This window comes from Amia ocellicauda, chromosome 14 (genome assembly GCF_036373705.1).
Source record: "Amia ocellicauda isolate fAmiCal2 chromosome 14, fAmiCal2.hap1, whole genome shotgun sequence".
Taxonomy (NCBI): Eukaryota; Metazoa; Chordata; class Actinopteri; order Amiiformes; family Amiidae; genus Amia; species Amia ocellicauda.
Window position 1 is genome coordinate 3,176,695 of NC_089863.1, and position 17,022 is coordinate 3,193,716.

The 17,022-nt window shown below is 55.2% G+C and overlaps 1 protein-coding gene across 1 annotated transcript in view; it reads left to right on the top strand.

Annotated features, from left to right (window-relative positions):
• The window catches only part of dnah2 (dynein, axonemal, heavy chain 2), a 49,257-nt gene that overhangs the window by 20,169 nt on the left and 12,066 nt on the right, over positions 1-17,022 (top strand). The window contains exons 29-59 of the mRNA XM_066722376.1: positions 286-411; positions 532-642; positions 748-936; positions 1,028-1,131; positions 1,372-1,561; positions 1,693-1,873; positions 2,042-2,169; positions 2,665-2,817; positions 2,988-3,113; positions 3,255-3,473; positions 4,608-4,725; positions 7,253-7,389; positions 7,489-7,626; positions 7,779-7,937; positions 8,031-8,183; positions 8,806-8,897; positions 9,023-9,221; positions 9,349-9,573; positions 12,293-12,397; positions 12,585-12,773; positions 12,875-12,960; positions 13,052-13,182; positions 13,304-13,453; positions 13,857-14,024; positions 14,131-14,291; positions 14,377-14,516; positions 14,790-14,922; positions 15,003-15,142; positions 15,612-15,822; positions 16,110-16,226; positions 16,616-16,757. Of these exons, the coding sequence (XP_066578473.1) occupies positions 286-411; positions 532-642; positions 748-936; positions 1,028-1,131; positions 1,372-1,561; positions 1,693-1,873; positions 2,042-2,169; positions 2,665-2,817; positions 2,988-3,113; positions 3,255-3,473; positions 4,608-4,725; positions 7,253-7,389; positions 7,489-7,626; positions 7,779-7,937; positions 8,031-8,183; positions 8,806-8,897; positions 9,023-9,221; positions 9,349-9,573; positions 12,293-12,397; positions 12,585-12,773; positions 12,875-12,960; positions 13,052-13,182; positions 13,304-13,453; positions 13,857-14,024; positions 14,131-14,291; positions 14,377-14,516; positions 14,790-14,922; positions 15,003-15,142; positions 15,612-15,822; positions 16,110-16,226; positions 16,616-16,757 (4,621 nt within the window). The remainder of the gene's footprint in view (positions 1-285; positions 412-531; positions 643-747; positions 937-1,027; positions 1,132-1,371; positions 1,562-1,692; positions 1,874-2,041; positions 2,170-2,664; positions 2,818-2,987; positions 3,114-3,254; positions 3,474-4,607; positions 4,726-7,252; positions 7,390-7,488; positions 7,627-7,778; positions 7,938-8,030; positions 8,184-8,805; positions 8,898-9,022; positions 9,222-9,348; positions 9,574-12,292; positions 12,398-12,584; positions 12,774-12,874; positions 12,961-13,051; positions 13,183-13,303; positions 13,454-13,856; positions 14,025-14,130; positions 14,292-14,376; positions 14,517-14,789; positions 14,923-15,002; positions 15,143-15,611; positions 15,823-16,109; positions 16,227-16,615; positions 16,758-17,022) is intronic.

A 17,022-nucleotide genomic window follows, 5' to 3' on the forward strand; every position in this document is an offset into this window, starting at 1 on the left:
CAGACACAGAGAGACACGCAGACACAGAGAGACAGACAGATGCAGATGCACAGAGACACGCACAGAGTGACACGAAGACACGCACAGAGTGACACAAAGACACGCACAGAGAGACACATAGAGACACATAGAGACGCACAGAGAGGCACAGAGACAGAGACACGCAGACACAGAGAGACACAGAGATACACAATGAGACAGGGACCCTCAGGGACACGCAGTCTTGACTTCAGTGTGTGTTGTGTTTTATTTGAGTTGGTGTTGTGTGTGTGTTGTGTTGTGTAGGCCTGGCTGTGTGACGTGGAGAGGACGATGCGCTGGACTCTGAAGGACTCTCTGAAGAACTGCCGACTCTCTCTGAAGAGGATGACCGGCAAGAGGGACAAGTGGGTCAAGGACTGGCCGGGACAGGTCAGTGGTCCAGCAGGGTCTCAGCCCTGGTCCTGAGAGACACAGTCCAGTCCAGCAGGGTCTCCTACTGCCTATTTACCCTGTACTGTGTGTCTGTGTGTCTATGTGTGTGTTGTGTAGATGCTGATCACGGCCAGTCAGATCCAGTGGACCACCGATGTCACGAAGTCCCTGCTGAGCAACAAGGAGAGAGGAGACAAAACCGCCCTCAAAGGCATGAAGAAGAAACAGGTGCTTTAGAGACACACACACACACACACACATACACACACACACACACACACCAGAGAGCTGAGACTCAGCATCTGTCTGTGTCTCCACTACGCGTCTGTCCAGGTGTCCATGCTCCACAGATACTCCGAGGCCATCCGGGGCAACCTGTCCAAGATCCTGCGGCTCAAGATCGTGGCCCTGGTGACGGTGGAGGTCCACGCCCGTGATGTGATCGACCGGCTGGCCAGGGCCGGCTGCTCCGACGTCAACGCCTTCGACTGGCTGAGCCAACTGCGGCTGTACTGGGACAAGGTGAGGAGAGGGAGAGAGGGAGGATGAGGGGGCGGGACTGGTCACCGACAGCGTTGTTTGACCTCTGATCCCTGTTCCCCCCTGTGCTCAGGACCTGGACGACTGTGTCATCAGGCAGACCAACACGCAGTTCCAGTACGGGTATGAGTACTTGGGCAACTCCGGACGCCTGGTCATCACCCCCCTCACCGACAGGTACGCACCCCCTTTGTCCCATATGTCCCCTGTCCCTCTCTCTCTCTCTCTCTGTGTCCCCTGTCCTCTCTCTCTCTCTCTCTCTGTCTCTCTTTCTTGCTCTCTGTCCCCTGTCCTCTCAAATTTATTGGTGTGTCAAGTTTCCACAACTGTTGCCAAAGCCTTTACAGACACAGTAGAGAGAACATAATTAATCTCTCTCTCTCTCTCTCTCTCTCTCTCTCTCTCTCTCTCTCTCAGGTGCTACATGACCCTGACCACGGCCCTGCACCTGCACCGCGGCGGTTCCCCGAAGGGCCCGGCCGGCACGGGCAAGACGGAGACGGTGAAGGACCTGGGCAAGGCGCTTGGCACCTACGTCATCGTAGTCAACTGCTCCGAGGGGCTGGACTTCAAATCCATGGGCCGCATGTACTCCGGCCTGGCCCAGGTGACACGCCCACCCAAGTCATGTGACATGCCCACCCACCCGCACGACACACCCACCCACCCACACAGACATGCCCGCTCAGTCACACAGACACGCCTGCTCACTCACTCTGACGCCGTCTCTCTGCACAGACGGGGGCGTGGGGCTGCTTCGACGAGTTCAACCGCATCAACATCGAGGTTCTGTCTGTGGTGGCGCAGCAGATCCTGTGCATCCTGTCGGCGCTGGCCGCCGGCGCCGCGCACTTTGTGTTCGAGGGACGCGAGATCAGCCTGGTGTGGTCCTGCGGCATCTTCATCACCATGAACCCAGGTACGACACGCACGGGTGACCTGTGACGCCTTTTCAACCCCTGACCACTGTCTCTGTGAACCCTGACCCCTGTCTCTGTGACCTCTCCATAACCCCTGACCCTGTCTCTGTGACCCCTGTCTCTGTGAACCCTGACCCCTGTCCCTGTCTCTCTGTGCCCAACCCCAGGCTACGCAGGCCGCACAGAGCTGCCCGACAACCTGAAGTCCATGTTCCGGCCCATCTCCATGGTGGTGCCGGACTCCACGCTTATCGCTGAGATCATCCTCTTCGGAGAGGGCTTCGACAACTGCAAGGTGCTCTGTGTGGGACTGTAACCCTGTGTGCTCTGTGTTGTGTTGTGACTGTACTATAGCCCTGTGTGCTCTGTGTTGTGACTGTACTGTAGCCCTGTGTGCTCTGTGTTGTGACTGTACTGTAACCCTGTGTGCTCTGTGTTGTGTTGTGACTGTACTATAGCCCTGTGTGCTCTGTGTTGTGACTGTACTGTAACCCTGTGTGCTCTGTGTTGTGACTGTGCTGTAACCCTGTGTGCTCTGTGTTGTGTTGTGACTGTACTGTAGCCCTGTGTGCTCTGTGTTGTGACTGTACTGTAACCCTGTGTGTTGTGCTGGGACTGTACTGTAACCCTGTGTGCTCTGTGTTGTGTTGTGACTGTACTGTATCCCTGTGTGCTCTGTGTTGTGACTGTGCTGTAACCCTGTGTGTTGTGCTGGGACTGTGCTGTAACCCTGTGTGCTCTGTGTTGTGTTGTGACTGTACTGTAACCCTGTGTTGTGTTGTGTGGCCAGGTGCTGGCAAAGAAGGTGTTCACGCTGTACTCGCTGGCTGTGCAGCAGCTGTCCAAGCAGGACCACTATGACTTCGGCCTCCGAGCCCTGACCTCCCTGCTTCGCTATGCCGGGAGGAAGCGCCGGGTCCGGCCCGATGCGTCGGACGAGGAGGTGTGTGTGTGTCTGTGTGTGAGTGTGTGTGCGTGTCTATGTGAGTGAGTGTGTGTGTGTGAGTGTGTGTGCGTGTCTGCGTGTGAGTGTGTGATCCCTGATCGGTGTGTCGACTGATTGTGGTACTGGTGATGACCCCTAATGACCTCCGACTGACCTCTGACCTCCAGATCCTGCTGCTGTCCATGAAGGACATGAACGTGGCCAAGCTGACCTCGGTGGACCTGCCGCTGTTCAGTGCCATCGTCCAGGACCTGTTCCCCGCGGTGGACACGCCCTCTATCGACTACGGCCAGGTGAGCGTCCACAGCTAACATGCACAGAACACACACATGCACAGAGCACACACAGATAGAACACACACACGCACAGAAACACACACACTGTGTCCCAGGCTGCTCCCTGACGCTGTTGTGTTGTTGTTCCCTCTCCCCCAGCTGAAGAAGGCGATCGAGGCGGAGCTGCGTCACAGCGGCCTGCAGGCCACGCCCTTCGCCCTGACCAAGGTCCTGCAGCTGTACGAGACCAAGAGCTCCCGGCACGCCTGCATGGTGGTGGGCTGCACGGGCAGCGGCAAGACAGTCACCTGGAGGACCCTGCAGGCGGCCCTGAGCGCCCTGCACCGTGCTGGCCAGCCCGGGTACAACGCAGTCCGGGTGAGCCACGCCCACACAGCCACACTGACGCACTGACACACACTGGATACACTCTCTCACACACACACACAGACACACTGATGCACTGACGCACTGACACACACTGGATACACTCACACGCACACACGCACAGCCACACTGATGCACTGACACAGCCACACTGACACACTGACACACACTGGATACACTCTCTCACACACACACACAGACACACTGATGCACTGACGCACTGACACACACTGGATACACTCACACGCACACACGCACAGCCACACTGATGCACTGACACAGCCACACTGACACACTGACACACACTGGATACACTCTCACACACACACACACAGACACACTGATGCACACACACTCACACACGCACACATGCACAGCCACACTGACGCACTGACACACACTGGATACACTCACACGCACACACGCACAGCCACACTGATGCACACACACTCACACACGCACACATGCACAGCCACACTGACGCACTGACACACACTGGATACACTCTCACACACACACACACACTCGCACACACACACACAGACACACTGACGCACTGACACACCGACACACACTGGATACACTCTCACACACACACACACACACACTCGCAGTCTTTGCCAGCAGACCTATTTATGTCAGACTTTTTTCCGACGTTGCTTTTTCATTTTGTGTTTTGTTTTTAATTGAAGTTCTTTCTCCTTTTCTCCTCACCTCTCCTTTCTTTCTCTCGCTCTCTCTGAATTCCACTCCTGTGGTGCCTCGCTCGCCGCTCGTCCTTGTTCTTCTCTCTGCATGCTGTCCTCTCTCTCTCTCTCTCTCTTAATCACTCATTCTCTCGCCGATCTGCTGGTCTGTCTATAAATATTTCTCTCTCTTCCCGTGAATCTCCCCCCCTTCTCTCTCACTCTTTCTTTTTATACCTTGATCACACGCTCTTAATTCACACTTTATAAATAAATCTTCTACTCCTCCTTCCTTGCCCTCCCTCTCTCTCTCTCCTGCTCTCCCCCTCCCCCTCTCTCTGTCTCTCTCTTTTTTCCTCTGTCTCCTATTTTTCTTCATATCTCTGTCGCCCCTGACCCTTGACCCCTGACCCCTCACCCCATGGGCTGTGTGGGTCAGGAGTGCCCTCTGAACCCCAAGGCGGTCAGCCTGGGCGAGCTGTACGGGGAGTACGACCTCTCCACCAACGAGTGGACGGACGGGGTGCTGTCCAGCCTCATGAGAGCGGCCTGCGCAGGTAGAGAGAGAGAGAGAGAGAGAGAGAGAGCGAGTGAGGGAGTGAGGGATGCAGGGGCACAAGGAGTGATGGATGCAGGGGGAGGAGGTAGAGAGAGGGAGGAGGATAGGGAGAGAGTGGAAGAGTGGGAGGGAGAGAGAGGGAGAGGGGTGAGGGATTCCTGGGGGAGAGATGGAGGAAGCGAGGGAGGAGTGAGAGAGAGGGATAGATGGAGAGGAACACAGGGAGGGAGGGAATTGGGGAGAGGGATAGAGGGAGGCAGAGAGAGAGGGGCAGGGAGTGAGGGATGCAGGGGGAAGGGGAGAGAGAGAGGGACACGGAGTGAGGGATGCAGGGAGAGGAGGTGGAGAGAGTGGAAGAGAGGGAGGGAGTGAGAGAGGGAGGGGGGTGAGGGATTCCTGGAGGAGAGATGGAGGAAGCGAGGGAGGAGTGAGAGAGAGGGATAGATGGAGAGGAACACAGGGAGGGAGGGAATTGGGGAGAGGGATAGAGGGAGGCAGAGAGAGAGGGGAAGGGATTGAGGGATGCAGGGGAAGGGGAGAGAGAGAGGGGGAGGGAGGAATGAGAGAGGGAGAGGGACACGGAGAGGTGGGGGGGAGAGGGGGAGCATGGGAGAGGGCGAGAGTGAGCGGGGGAGGGAGCGATTTACAGGAAGATGATTTTGAAATATGTATAGACCGATATGAGCAGATAAGCAAAAGAATGAGTGAATGTAAGAAAGAGAGAGGGATGGACAGAGAGACAGAGAACGAGGGGGAGAGGGATAGGAAGAGAGACTGAATGGAAGAGGGATTGAGTTACTGAATAAGACAGAGAGAGAGAGAGAGCACAGTCCTGCTCCCTCTCTCACACACTGGCACAGGGCTGTTATGCACCAGGTAGCAAAACCCCAAAACAAGCTGGTAAAACAGAGACAGAGCCGAGAGAAGAACCTGGGAGGATCCCCCACCACGGCTGTGTGACTAGTGGTGCTGGGGAGGAGGAGGGCGTCCATCTTTGAACTCTTTCATCCCCTCCCTCTCTCCCTCCCTCTGGTCTGCCTGCCCTCTCCCTGTCCGGCCCGGGCTCGTGGTCATGTGTGTTTCATTCGTCCCTGTGTGTTTTCATTTGGTTTGGTTTTTCATTTAGTCTATTCTCTCCTCGCTCTGGACAGCTGTGCCCTGAGGTTTCCAGATGTGCTCTGCGGAGCCGGCATCGACAAAACACCAAATTCAACCTCCCGACCTCCCTCGATCTCTCTCCCTCTCCCTCTCTCTCTCTCCCTCTTTCCCTCATCCTTCTCTCTCCCTCCCTCCCTTTCCTCCTCCCCTCTCTCTCTCTCCCCCTCCCTCTCTCCTCCTCTCTCTATCTCTCCTTCTCCCTCTCCTCCCATCCTGTGTTTATAAAGATGTTTAAAGGGAAATAATCCCAGACGCACAGCTGTCTCTGAAGCCCCTTGTATCTCAGTGTCTGTCCTCCCTCTCCGTGTCTGTCCTCCCTCTCTGTGTCTGTCCTCCCTGTCCCCCATGTCGTCCCTGGTTCAAACATGGCCGCTGTCCCCCACAGGCCTTCCCCATCAGCCCCAAGGCCCTGTCCCTGGGGGAGCTGTATGGGCAGTTCGACCCCAAGTCCAGCGACTGGGCGGACGGCGTGCTCTCCTCCGTCATGCGCGCCGCGTGTGCAGGTACACACGCCAAGCACACGCCTAGAGCCTGTCGCCACGTGTGTCCGCCGCCAGCGCTGTGCCTGGGGGAGCGTGATCTCTCCCCTCTGATCCAGCGTCTGATTCTGTGAAAATCAAGATCTAAATAATAATACGTGTGTATATGTCTGTGTGTGTGTGTGTGTGTTTGCATGTGTGTGTGTATGTGTGTGAATGTGTGCGTGTGCGTGTGTGTGAGCATGTGTGTGAGTGTGTTTGTTTGTGTGTGAATGTGTGTGAGTGTGTGCGTGTGCGTGTGTGTGAGCATGTGTGTGAGTGTGTTTGTTTGTGTGTGAATGTGTGTGAGTGTGTGCGTGTGCGTGTGTGTGAGTGTGTTTGTCGGTGTGTGTGGTAATACTACACAATCTGTTTTTTATTTTGCGATTCAACTGCTATCATAATCGGCAAAGAAAAACAATATTTTAAAAAATCAAGCCAAGAAGCTGCTGCAGTCGAAGGAGAAAATTACAGATTGAATCGTCTGTTTTATTTATTTAATTGATTTGTTTTAATCACGTGTGAACATCTCTCTCTCTCTCGGGTGTGAAATTTGTCTGGAGGAATTTGTGTGGGTGTTGGTGTGTGTGTCTCTGTGTGTCTGTGTCTCTCTGTGTCTCTGTCTGTGTGTGTGTGTTTGTGTGTGTGTCTCTATGTCTCTGTGTCTCTGTGTTTCTCTGTGTCTTTGTCTCTGTATATCTGTGTGTCTGTGTGTCTCTGTGTTGTCTCTGTATGTCTGTGTGTCTCTGTGTCTCTGTGTTGTCTCTGTATGTCTGTGTGTCTCTGTGTCTCTGTGTTGTCTCTGTATGTCTGTGTGTCTCTGTGTCTCACGGTGCCCTGTCCACTCAGACGAGAAGCCGGATGAGAAGTGGATCGTGTTTGACGGGCCGGTGGACACCCTGTGGATCGAGAGCATGAACTCTGTGATGGACGACAACAAAGTGCTGACCCTGATCAACGGGGAGAGAATCGCCATGCCAGAGCAGGTACAGCGCTGGCCCCACACTGCACTATACTGCACTGGACTGCACTATACTACACTATACTATACTATACCGCACTATACCGTGTCTCTGTGTGTCCAGGTTTCCCTGCTGTTTGAGGTGGAGGACCTGGCCGTGGCTTCCCCAGCCACCGTGTCCCGCTGTGGGATGGTCTACACGGACCACACCGACCTGGGCTGGAGACCCTTCGTCCAGTCCTGGCTGGACAAGCGCAAGAAGGTCAGCTGAAGCAGACAGCACTCCTGGGGGTGTGAGGTCCACACCAGTTACACCACAGAGAGAAACCAGTACCCAGTGACCCAGATCAGTGACCCAGCCGTCCTCGGTCTTGTCCTCTGTGTATAAACGCCCCTCTCTGTCCATGTGCTCAGGAGGAGGCGGAGCTGCTGCAGAAGCTGTTTGACAAGTTCATCGAGAGGACGGAGCTGTTCAAGAGGACGCACTGCCGGGAGCTGGTGCCCATCACCCAGCTGAGCGGCGTGGCGTCCCTGTGCCGGCTCTACCATACCCTGGCCACGCCGGAGAACGGGGTGAGCGACCACGCGGCGTGGGGGTTGGGGGGGGGTGCTGGAATACAGGAAATGTCCCACATTGACAGACTGTCCCTCCGTCCATCTCCCCAGGTGAGCCCCGCGGACCCGGAGCACTACAGCCGCATGGTGGAGCTGTGGTTCACCTTCAGCCTGGTGTGGTCAGTGTGCGCCGCCGTGGACGAGGACGGACGCAAGAAGATGGACAACTTCCTGCGTGAGATGGAGGGCACCTTCCCCAACAAGGTGCCGGGGCACACAGAGACACACTGACCTCTCTGACTGTCTTTGTCCATCTGTGTCTGTCTCTGTCCACTCTGACCATCTCTGTCCATCTCTGCCCCCTCTCTGTCTGTCTCTGTCCACTCTGTCTGTCTCTGTCACCATTGACCGTCTCTGTTCCCTCTTACTGTCTCTGCCCTTCTCTGTCCCAACTGACCGTCATTGTCCCCTGTGTGTCTCTGTTCCCTCTGTCTATTGCTGTCTCTGTCCCCTCTGTCTGTCTCTGTCCCCACTGTCTATCACTTTCTCTGTCCCCTCTGTCTGTCTCTGTCCCCACTGTCTGTCTCTTTCCCCACTGAGCATCTCTGTTCCCTCTGTCTATCACTGTCTCTGTCCCCGCTGTCTGTCTCTGTCCCCACTGAGCATATCTGTTCCCTCTGTCTGTCTGTGTCCCCTCTGTCTATCACTGTCTATGTCCCCTCTATCTCTCTCTGTCACCACTGTCTATCACTGTCTCTGTCCCCTCTGTCTGTCTCTGTCACCACTGTCTATCACTGTCTCTGTCCCCTCTGTCTGTCTCTTTCCCCACTGAGCATATCTGTTCCCACTCACTGTCTCCGCTGTCTGTCTCTGTCCCTCCTACCAGGACACGGTCTACGAGTATTACGTCGACCCCAAGAGCAAGACCTGGGCGCCCTTCGAGGACAAGCTGCCCAAGGCCTGGCGCTACCCCTCCAAGTGAGAGCGGCTCTTCCCTGTGTCGCCGTGCCTTTGATTTATTGGAGTGATAAAATAACTGATACTTGTCCTCTGTATAATAAATACACACGCACAACGGTGTCTGACGCCCCTCTCCTCCTCAGCGCCCCCTTCCACAAGATCATGGTGCCCACGGTGGACACGGTGCGCTACCACTTCCTGGTGCAGGCGCTGGTGTGCAGCCAGTGCCCGGTGCTGCTGACCGGCCCGGTGGGGACGGGCAAGACCTGGCTGGCCCAGAGCGTCCTGCAAGGCCTGGACCCTGAGCGCTGGGGGCTGCTGACCATCAACATGTCTGCCCAGGTGGGACATCTGACACCTCTCTCTCTGTCTGTCTCTCTGTCTGTCCCTATCTCTGTCTATCTATCTGTCTCTAACTCTCTACCTCTCTCTTTATCTCCCTCCCTCTCTCCCTCTCACCCTCTGTCAGACGAGCTCGGGCAACGTGCAGGCCATCATCGAGAGCCGAGTGGAGAAGCGCACTAAGGGCGTGTACGTGCCGGTGGGGGGACGGCGGCTCCTGGCCTTCCTGGACGACCTGAACATGCCGGCGCCGGACGTCTTCGGATCGCAGCCCCCGCTGGAGCTGCTGCGCCTGTGGATGGACTACGGGTTCTGGTACGACCGGCAGAGGCAGAGCGTCAAGAGTGTCAAGGTGAGAGGGACGGGCCGGGATGCAGTGCAGCGTGGTGTCTGTGCAGTAAAGTGTAGAACAGTGCAGTACAGTGTCAGTAAAGTGTAGAACAGTGCAGTACAGTGTCAGTAAAGTGTAGAACAGTGCAGTACAGTCCAGTACAGTGTGAACAGTGCAGTACAGTGCAGTACAGTGTAGAAGAGTGCAGTACAGTGTCAGTACAGTGTGAATAGTGCAATACGGTGTCAGTACAGTGTGAACAGTGCAGTACAGTGTAGAACAGTATAGAACAGTGCAGTACAGTGTCAGTACAGTGTGAACAGTGCAGTACAGTGTCAGTACAGTGTAGAACAGTGCAGTACAGTGTGAACAGTGCAGTACAGTGCAGTACAGTGTAGAAGAGTGCAGTACAGTGTCAGTACAGTGTGAATAGTGCAATACGGTGTCAGTACAGTGTGAACAGTGCAGTACAGTGTAGAACAGTATAGAACAGTGCAGTATAGTGTCAGTACAGTGTGAACAGTGCAGTACAGTGTAGAACAGTATAGAACAGTGCAGTATAGTGTCAGTACAGTGTGAACAGTGCAGTACAGTGTAGAACAGTATAGAACAGTGCAGTACAGTGCAGTACAGTGTAGAACAGTATAGAACAGTGCAGTACAGTGTCAGTACAGTGTAGAACAGTGTGAACAGTGCAGTACAGTGCAGTACAGTGTAGAACAGTGCAGTACAGTGTCAGTACAGTGTAGAACAGTGTAGAACAGTGCAGCACAGTGTATAACAGTGCAGTACAGTGCAGTACAGTGTAGAACAGTGCAGCACAGTGTATAACAGTGCAGTACAGTGCAGTACAGTGTAGAACAGTGCAGTACAGTGCAGTACAGTGTGAACAGTGCAGTACAGTGCAGTACAGTGTAGAACAGTGCAGTACAGTGCAGTACAGTGCAGTACAGTGTAGAAGAGTGCAGTACAGTGTCAGTACAGTGTGAACAGTGCAGTACAGTGCAGTACAGTGTAGAACAGTGCAGTACAGTGCAGTACAGTGTGAACAGTGCAGTACAGTGCAGTACAGTGTAGAAGAGTGCAGTACAGTGTCAGTACAGTGTGAACAGTGCAGTACAGTGTAGAACAGTGCAGTACAGTGTCAGTACAGTGTAGAACAGTGTAGAACAGTGCAGTACAGTGTGAACAGTGCAGTACAGTGTCAGTACAGTGTGAATAGTGCAGTACAGTGTAGAACAGTGCAGTACAGTGTCAGTACAGTGTGAACAGTGCAGTACAGTGTGAACAGTGCAGTACAGTGTCAGTACAGTGTAGAACAGTGCAGTACAGTGTCAGTACAGTGTAGAACAGTGCAGTACAGTCTAGAACAGTATAGAACAGTGCAGTACAGTGTAGAACAGTGTGAACAGTGCAGTACAGTGTGAACAGTGCAGTACAGTGTCAGTACAGTGTGAACAGTGCAGTACAGTGTCAGTACAGTGTGAACAGTGCAGTACAGTGCAGTACAGTGTAGAACAGTGCAGTACAGTGTCAGTACAGTGTAGAACAGTGCAGTACAGTGTAGAACAGTGCATTGCAGTACAGTGCAGTGTATAACAGTGCAGTAAAGTGTAGAACAGTGCAGTACAGTGCAGTACAGTGTCAGTACAGTGTAGAACAGTGCAGTGCAGTACAATGCAGTGTATAACAGTGCAGTACAGTGTAGAACAGTGCAGTACAGTGCAGTGTATAACAGTGCAGTACAGTGTAGAACAGTGCAGTACAGTGCAGTACAGTGTCAGTACAGTGTAGAACAGTGCATTGCAGTACAATGCAGTGTATAACAGTGCAGTAAAGTGTAGAACAGTACAGTACAGTGCAGTGTATAACAGTGCAGTACAGTGTAGAGCAGTGCAGTACAGTGCAGTACAGTGTATAACAGTGCAGTAAAGTGTAGAACAGTACAGTACAGTGCAGTGTATAACAGTGCAGTACAGTGTAGAGCAGTGCAGTACAGTGCAGTACAGTGTCAGTACAGTGTAGAACAGTGCAGTGCAGTACAATGCAGTGTATAACAGTGCAGTACAGTGTAGAACAGTGCAGTACAGTGTAGTACAGTGCAGTACAGTATAGCACAGTGCAGTACAGTATAGCACAGTGCAGTGTATAACAGTGCAGTACAGTGTAGAACAGTGCAGTACAGTGCAGTACAGTGTCAGTACAGTGTAGAACAGTGCAGTACAGTGCAGTACAGTGTCAGTACAGTGTAGAACAGTGCATTGCAGTACAATGCAGTGTATAACAGTGCAGTAAAGTGTAGAACAGTACAGTACAGTGCAGTGTATGACAGTGCAGTACAGTGTAGAGCAGTGCAGTACAGTGCAGTACAGTGTATAACAGTGCAGTAAAGTGTAGAACAGTACAGTACAGTGCAGTGTATAACAGTGCAGTACAGTGTAGAACAGTGCAGTACAGTGTAGAACAGTGCAGTGCAGTACAGTGTCAGTACAGTGCAGTGTATAACAGTGCAGTACAGTGCAGTGTATAACAGTGCAGTACAGTGTAGAACAGTGCAGTACAGTGTAGAACAGTGCAGTGCAGTACAGTGTCAGTACAGTGCAGTGTATAACAGTGCAGTACAGTGTAGAACAGTGCAGTGCAGTACAGTGCAGTATATAACAGTGCAGTACAGTGTAGAACAGGGCAGTACAGTGCAGTGCAGTGACAGCAGGGCTGAGTTTGCGGTTCTTGCCGGCAGGACATGTTCCTGATGGCCGCTATGGGGCCCCCTGGTGGTGGGAGGACCCACATCTCAGGACGCCTGCAGAGCCGCTTCAACCTGATCAACATGACCTTCCCCACGGTGAGCAGCACGCCTTCGTTAGTTCAATTAAGCCTACATCTCTCTGTCTTCCATCTCTCTCTCTCTGTGTCTCTGTCTTCCATCGCTCTCTCTGTGTCTCTCTGTCTTCCATCTCTCTGTCCTCCCAATACCTACCTTTCCCTCCCCACCTCCTCCTCAGTACCCCTCTCTCCCTCTCTCCCCTTAGGAGTCCCAGATCTTGCGCATCTACGGCACCATGATCACCCAGAAGCTGCAGGAGTTCGAGGAGGAGGTGAAGCCCCTTGGGCCACTGGTGACGCAGGCCACGCTGGAGCTGTACGGCGCCGTGGTGCAGCGCTTCCTGCCCACCCCCGCCAAGATCCACTACCTGTTCAACCTGCGCGACATCTCCAAGGCAAGCGGCTCCCACACACACGCAGCTCGAACTGCACACACACACACACTGCACAAACTACACACACAAACAAATGCTGACCGGGCCCCTCTGTGCCACAGGTGTTCCAGGGCCTCCTCCGGGCCGACCGGATCTTCCACGACACCCAGAACAGCCTCACGCGCCTCTGGATACACGAGTGCTTTAGGTGACACCTCCCCGCCCCCTCGTTAACCAATTAACTCTTAATGAAGTGCAAGGTTTGAGTCGCTAACCGGCCGGGCCTCCGCATCCCTCAGGGTGTTCTCGGACCGGCTCGTGGAGCCCAGTGACCTGGAGGCGTTCGTGGCCCTGCTGTCTGAGAAACTGGCCTCCCTCTTCAACCTCACCTACCACAACATCTGCCCCAACAAGCAGCCGCCCATCTTCGGTACCTCGCCTCCGAGTGTGTGTGTGTTAACGTGTGTGTGTGTGTGTGCGTGTGTGTGTTAATGTGTGTGTGTGTGTGTGTGTGTGTGTGCGTGTGTGTGTTAATGTGTGTGTGCTGGCAGGTGACTTCCTGCGGGAGCCGCGGGTCTATGAGGACCTGCTGGACTTCAAGGCGCTGAAGAGCTTCATGGAGACGCAGCTGGAGGATCACAACCTGACGCCCGGGGTCGTGCCTCTGAGCCTAGTGCTCTTCAGAGATGCCATCGAGCATGGTGAGGGTCCGGCGCGTCAGCCCGGTGTGTCACAGTCCTGTGTCACATACCTGTGTGTCTGTAGTGTGCCAGAGCCCTGTGTGCCAGAGCCCCCCTGTGTGCCAGAGCCCTGTGTGCCAGAGCCATGTGTGTCAGTGTTCTGTGTACCAGAGCCCTGTGTGCCAGAGCCCTGTGTGCCAGAGCCCTATGTGCCAGAGCCATGTGTGTCAGTGTTCTGTGTGCCAGAGCCCTGTGTGCCAGAGCCCTGTGTGCCAGAGCCCTGTGTGGCAGAGCCCTGTGTGCCAGTGTTCTGTGTGCCAGAGCCCTGTGTGCCAGAGCCCTGTGTGTCAGTGTTCTGTGTGCCAGAGCCCTGTGTGCCAGAGCCATGTGTCTCATTGTCCTGTGTCTCTGTGCTGTGCTGCAGTGGCGCGGGTGGTGCGTGTGATCAGTCAGCCCCGGGGGAACATGCTGCTGGTGGGCATCGGGGGCTCGGGACGCCAGAGTCTGGCCCGGTTGGCCGCCTACATCTGCGACTACCGGGTCTTCAGCATCGAGGTCACCAAGCAGTACCGCCGGCAGGACTTCAGAGAGGGTGAGTGCAGCCTGGGAGACCATCTGTCCCCCCGTCCCACCCGTCTCTATGTCCCTCTCTGTCTCCCTCCCTGTGACACTGACCCGTCCTCTCCCCCTCTCCTCAGACATTAAGAGGCTGTACCGCCAGGCGGGCGTGGACAACCGTCCCACCGTCTTCCTGCTCAGTGACACGCAGGTGGTGGACGAGTCCTTCCTGGAGGACGTCAACAACATCCTGAGCTCCGGGGACGTGCCCAACCTGTACAAGCCCGACGAGCTGGAGGAGGTCAGTGCGGGAAGATCCCTCTGTCTGGCTTTCTTTCTCTTTCTCTTTTCTCTTCATTCACTCCCTCTCTGTCTCTCTCTCACAGGTCCAGAGTGCACTGGCGGAGGCAGCGCGGGCAGAGGGCGTCCCCGACAGCGCAGACAGCATGTTCAGCTTCCTGATCGAGAGAGTCCGGAACAACTTGCACATCGTGTTGTGTGTCAGTCCCGTGGGGGACCCCTTCAGGTAACACAGTCAGTCTTTGCGCAGTCAGTCTTGGCGCAGTCAGTCTTGGCGTAGTCAGTTTGCCACAGTCAGTTTTGCCACAGTCAGTTTTGGCACAGTCAGTTTTTGCGCAGTCGGTTTTGGCACAGTCAGTATGGCACAGCCGGTTTGGCACAGTCAGTTTGGCATACTCAGTATGTCTGCACTGTAACACAGCCCTGCGCTGGCAGTGTTCGCAGTGGTTCTGTGTGTCGATGCTCTGTGTTGATGCTCTGGGTCCGGCTCCGTCCGCAGGAACCGGATCCGGCAGTACCCGGCGCTGGTCAACTGCACCACCATTGACTGGTTCTCCCAGTGGCCCCGAGATGCCCTGCTGGAGGTGGCAGAGCGAGACCTGGAGGGCCTGGACCTGGGGCCCATGGAGGGGGTGAGGACCAGGACTCACACTGACACTGACACACATGCACAACACAGACGCACTCTCACTGTCTCTCTCTCGCTCCTCAGATCCACGGCAAGGTGGCCCACACCTTCGTCACCGTGCACCAGTCCGTGGCCCAGTTCTCCGAGTGCATGCGGAGCGAGCTGCGCCGCCACAACTACGTCACGCCAACCAACTACCTGGAGCTGGTGTCCGGCTACAAGAAGTGAGTGTGTGGAACACGGCCACGCCACACGGAGACACGCATGTGTGTGTAGAGTTGGTGTCCGCCTGCCTGTGTCTCACCACCTGTCTGTGTCTCTGTGTGTCTCTGTCTCTCTGTGTGTGTCTGTCTGTCTCTGTTTGTGTGTGTGTGACTCTGTGTCTCTGCATGTCTGTGTGTGTGCGTGTGTGTATCTGTGTGTGTGTGATTCTCTGTGTCTCTGCATGTCTTTGTGGGTGTTTGTGTGTGTGTGTGTCTCTGTGTCTGTGTGTCTCTCTGTGTGTGTCCGTGTGTCTGTGTTTGTCTCTCTGTGTGTGTCTCTGTGCGTGTGTGTGTGTATGACTGTGTGTGTGTACGTGTGCGTGTCCATGTGCATGTCCATGTCTGTGCGTGTGTCTTTGTGTGTCTCTGTGTGTCTGTGTCTGTGTGCTTGTGCGTGTGCGTGTGTGTGTGCGTGTGCGTGTGTTTGTAGGCTGCTGGGGGAGAAGCGCACAGAGCTGGGCGACCAGGTGACAAAGCTGCGCACCGGGCTGTTCAAGATCGACGACACACGTGCGAAGGTGGAGGCCATGTCCCTGGAGCTGGAGGAGGCCCGGAGGCAGGTGGCCGAGTTCCAGAAGCAGTGCGAGGAGTACCTGGTGGTCATCGTCCAGCAGAAGAGGGAGGCGGACGAGCAGCAGAAGGTCAGGGGTCAGGGGTCAGGGGGTCGGTTCAGTCTCCGGTCAAAACCCCGAAGCCTTGCAACCTGAAACATGCAGGCTTCTCACCTCATGTCTCTCTGTGTCCCTCAGTGTATCTGTGTCCCTGTCTCTCACTCTGTGTGTCTCTGTGTCTCACTCTGTATCCCTGTTTCTCTCTTTGTGTCTCTGTGTCTCTGTCTCTCTCTGTCTTTGTGTCTCCCTCTGTGTCCCTGTCTCTCACTTTGTCTCTGTGTGTCTCACTCTGCGTCTCTCTGTGTCCCTGTGTCCAGACTGTGAGCGCCCACAGTGAGAAGATCAGCGCTGAGGAGGTCAAGTGCAAGACCCTGGCGGAGAACGCGCAGAGGGACCTGGACGAGGCCCTGCCAGCGCTGGAGGAGGCCATGAAGGTACCCAAGCGACCACTGTCCCTCAGTCACCGTCCACCACCTGTCCCTCAGTCACCGTCCACCGCCAGTCCCTCAGTTACCGTCCACCGCCCGTCCCTCAGTCACCATCTACCACCCGTCCCTCAGTCTCTGTCCACCGCCTGTCCCTCAGTCTCTGTCCACCGCCCGTCCCTCAGTCTCTGTCCACCGCCTGTCCCTCAGTCTCTGTCCACCGCCCGTCCCTCAGTCTCTGTCCACCGCCTGTCCCTCAGTCACCATCCACCACCCGTCCCTCAGTCTCTGTCCACCGCCCGTCCCTCAGTCTCTGTCCACCGCCCGTCCCTCAGTCTCTGTCTATCTCTCCCCCATCTCTCCTCCATCTCTCCCCTCTCTCTCCCTCTCTCCCCCAGGCTCTGGAGTCCCTCAATAAGAAGGACATGACGGAGATCAAGTCCTACGGCCGCCCCCCCGTGCTGGTGGAGACGGTCATGCAGGCCGTGATGATCCTGCGGGGCAACGAGCCCACCTGGGCCGAGGCCAAGAGGCAGCTGGGTACGAGAGGGGGGGAGAGGGGGAGAGAGAGAGGGAGAGGGAGAGGGACAGAGTCTTAAATCACAGGCTAATTTATTTGGCATTACACCACAGCCTGTACCATCTCCCATCATATCTGTTTCACGCTCCCTCTCCCTCTCTTTCTTTCTCCATCCCCCTTTCTTCCTCTCTCTCTCTCCTGCCCCCTCCATCTCCATCCCTCTCTCTGTCTCCCCATCTCTTCCTACCCCACCCCCTTCCTGGCCCCTCCATCTCCCTCTCTCCC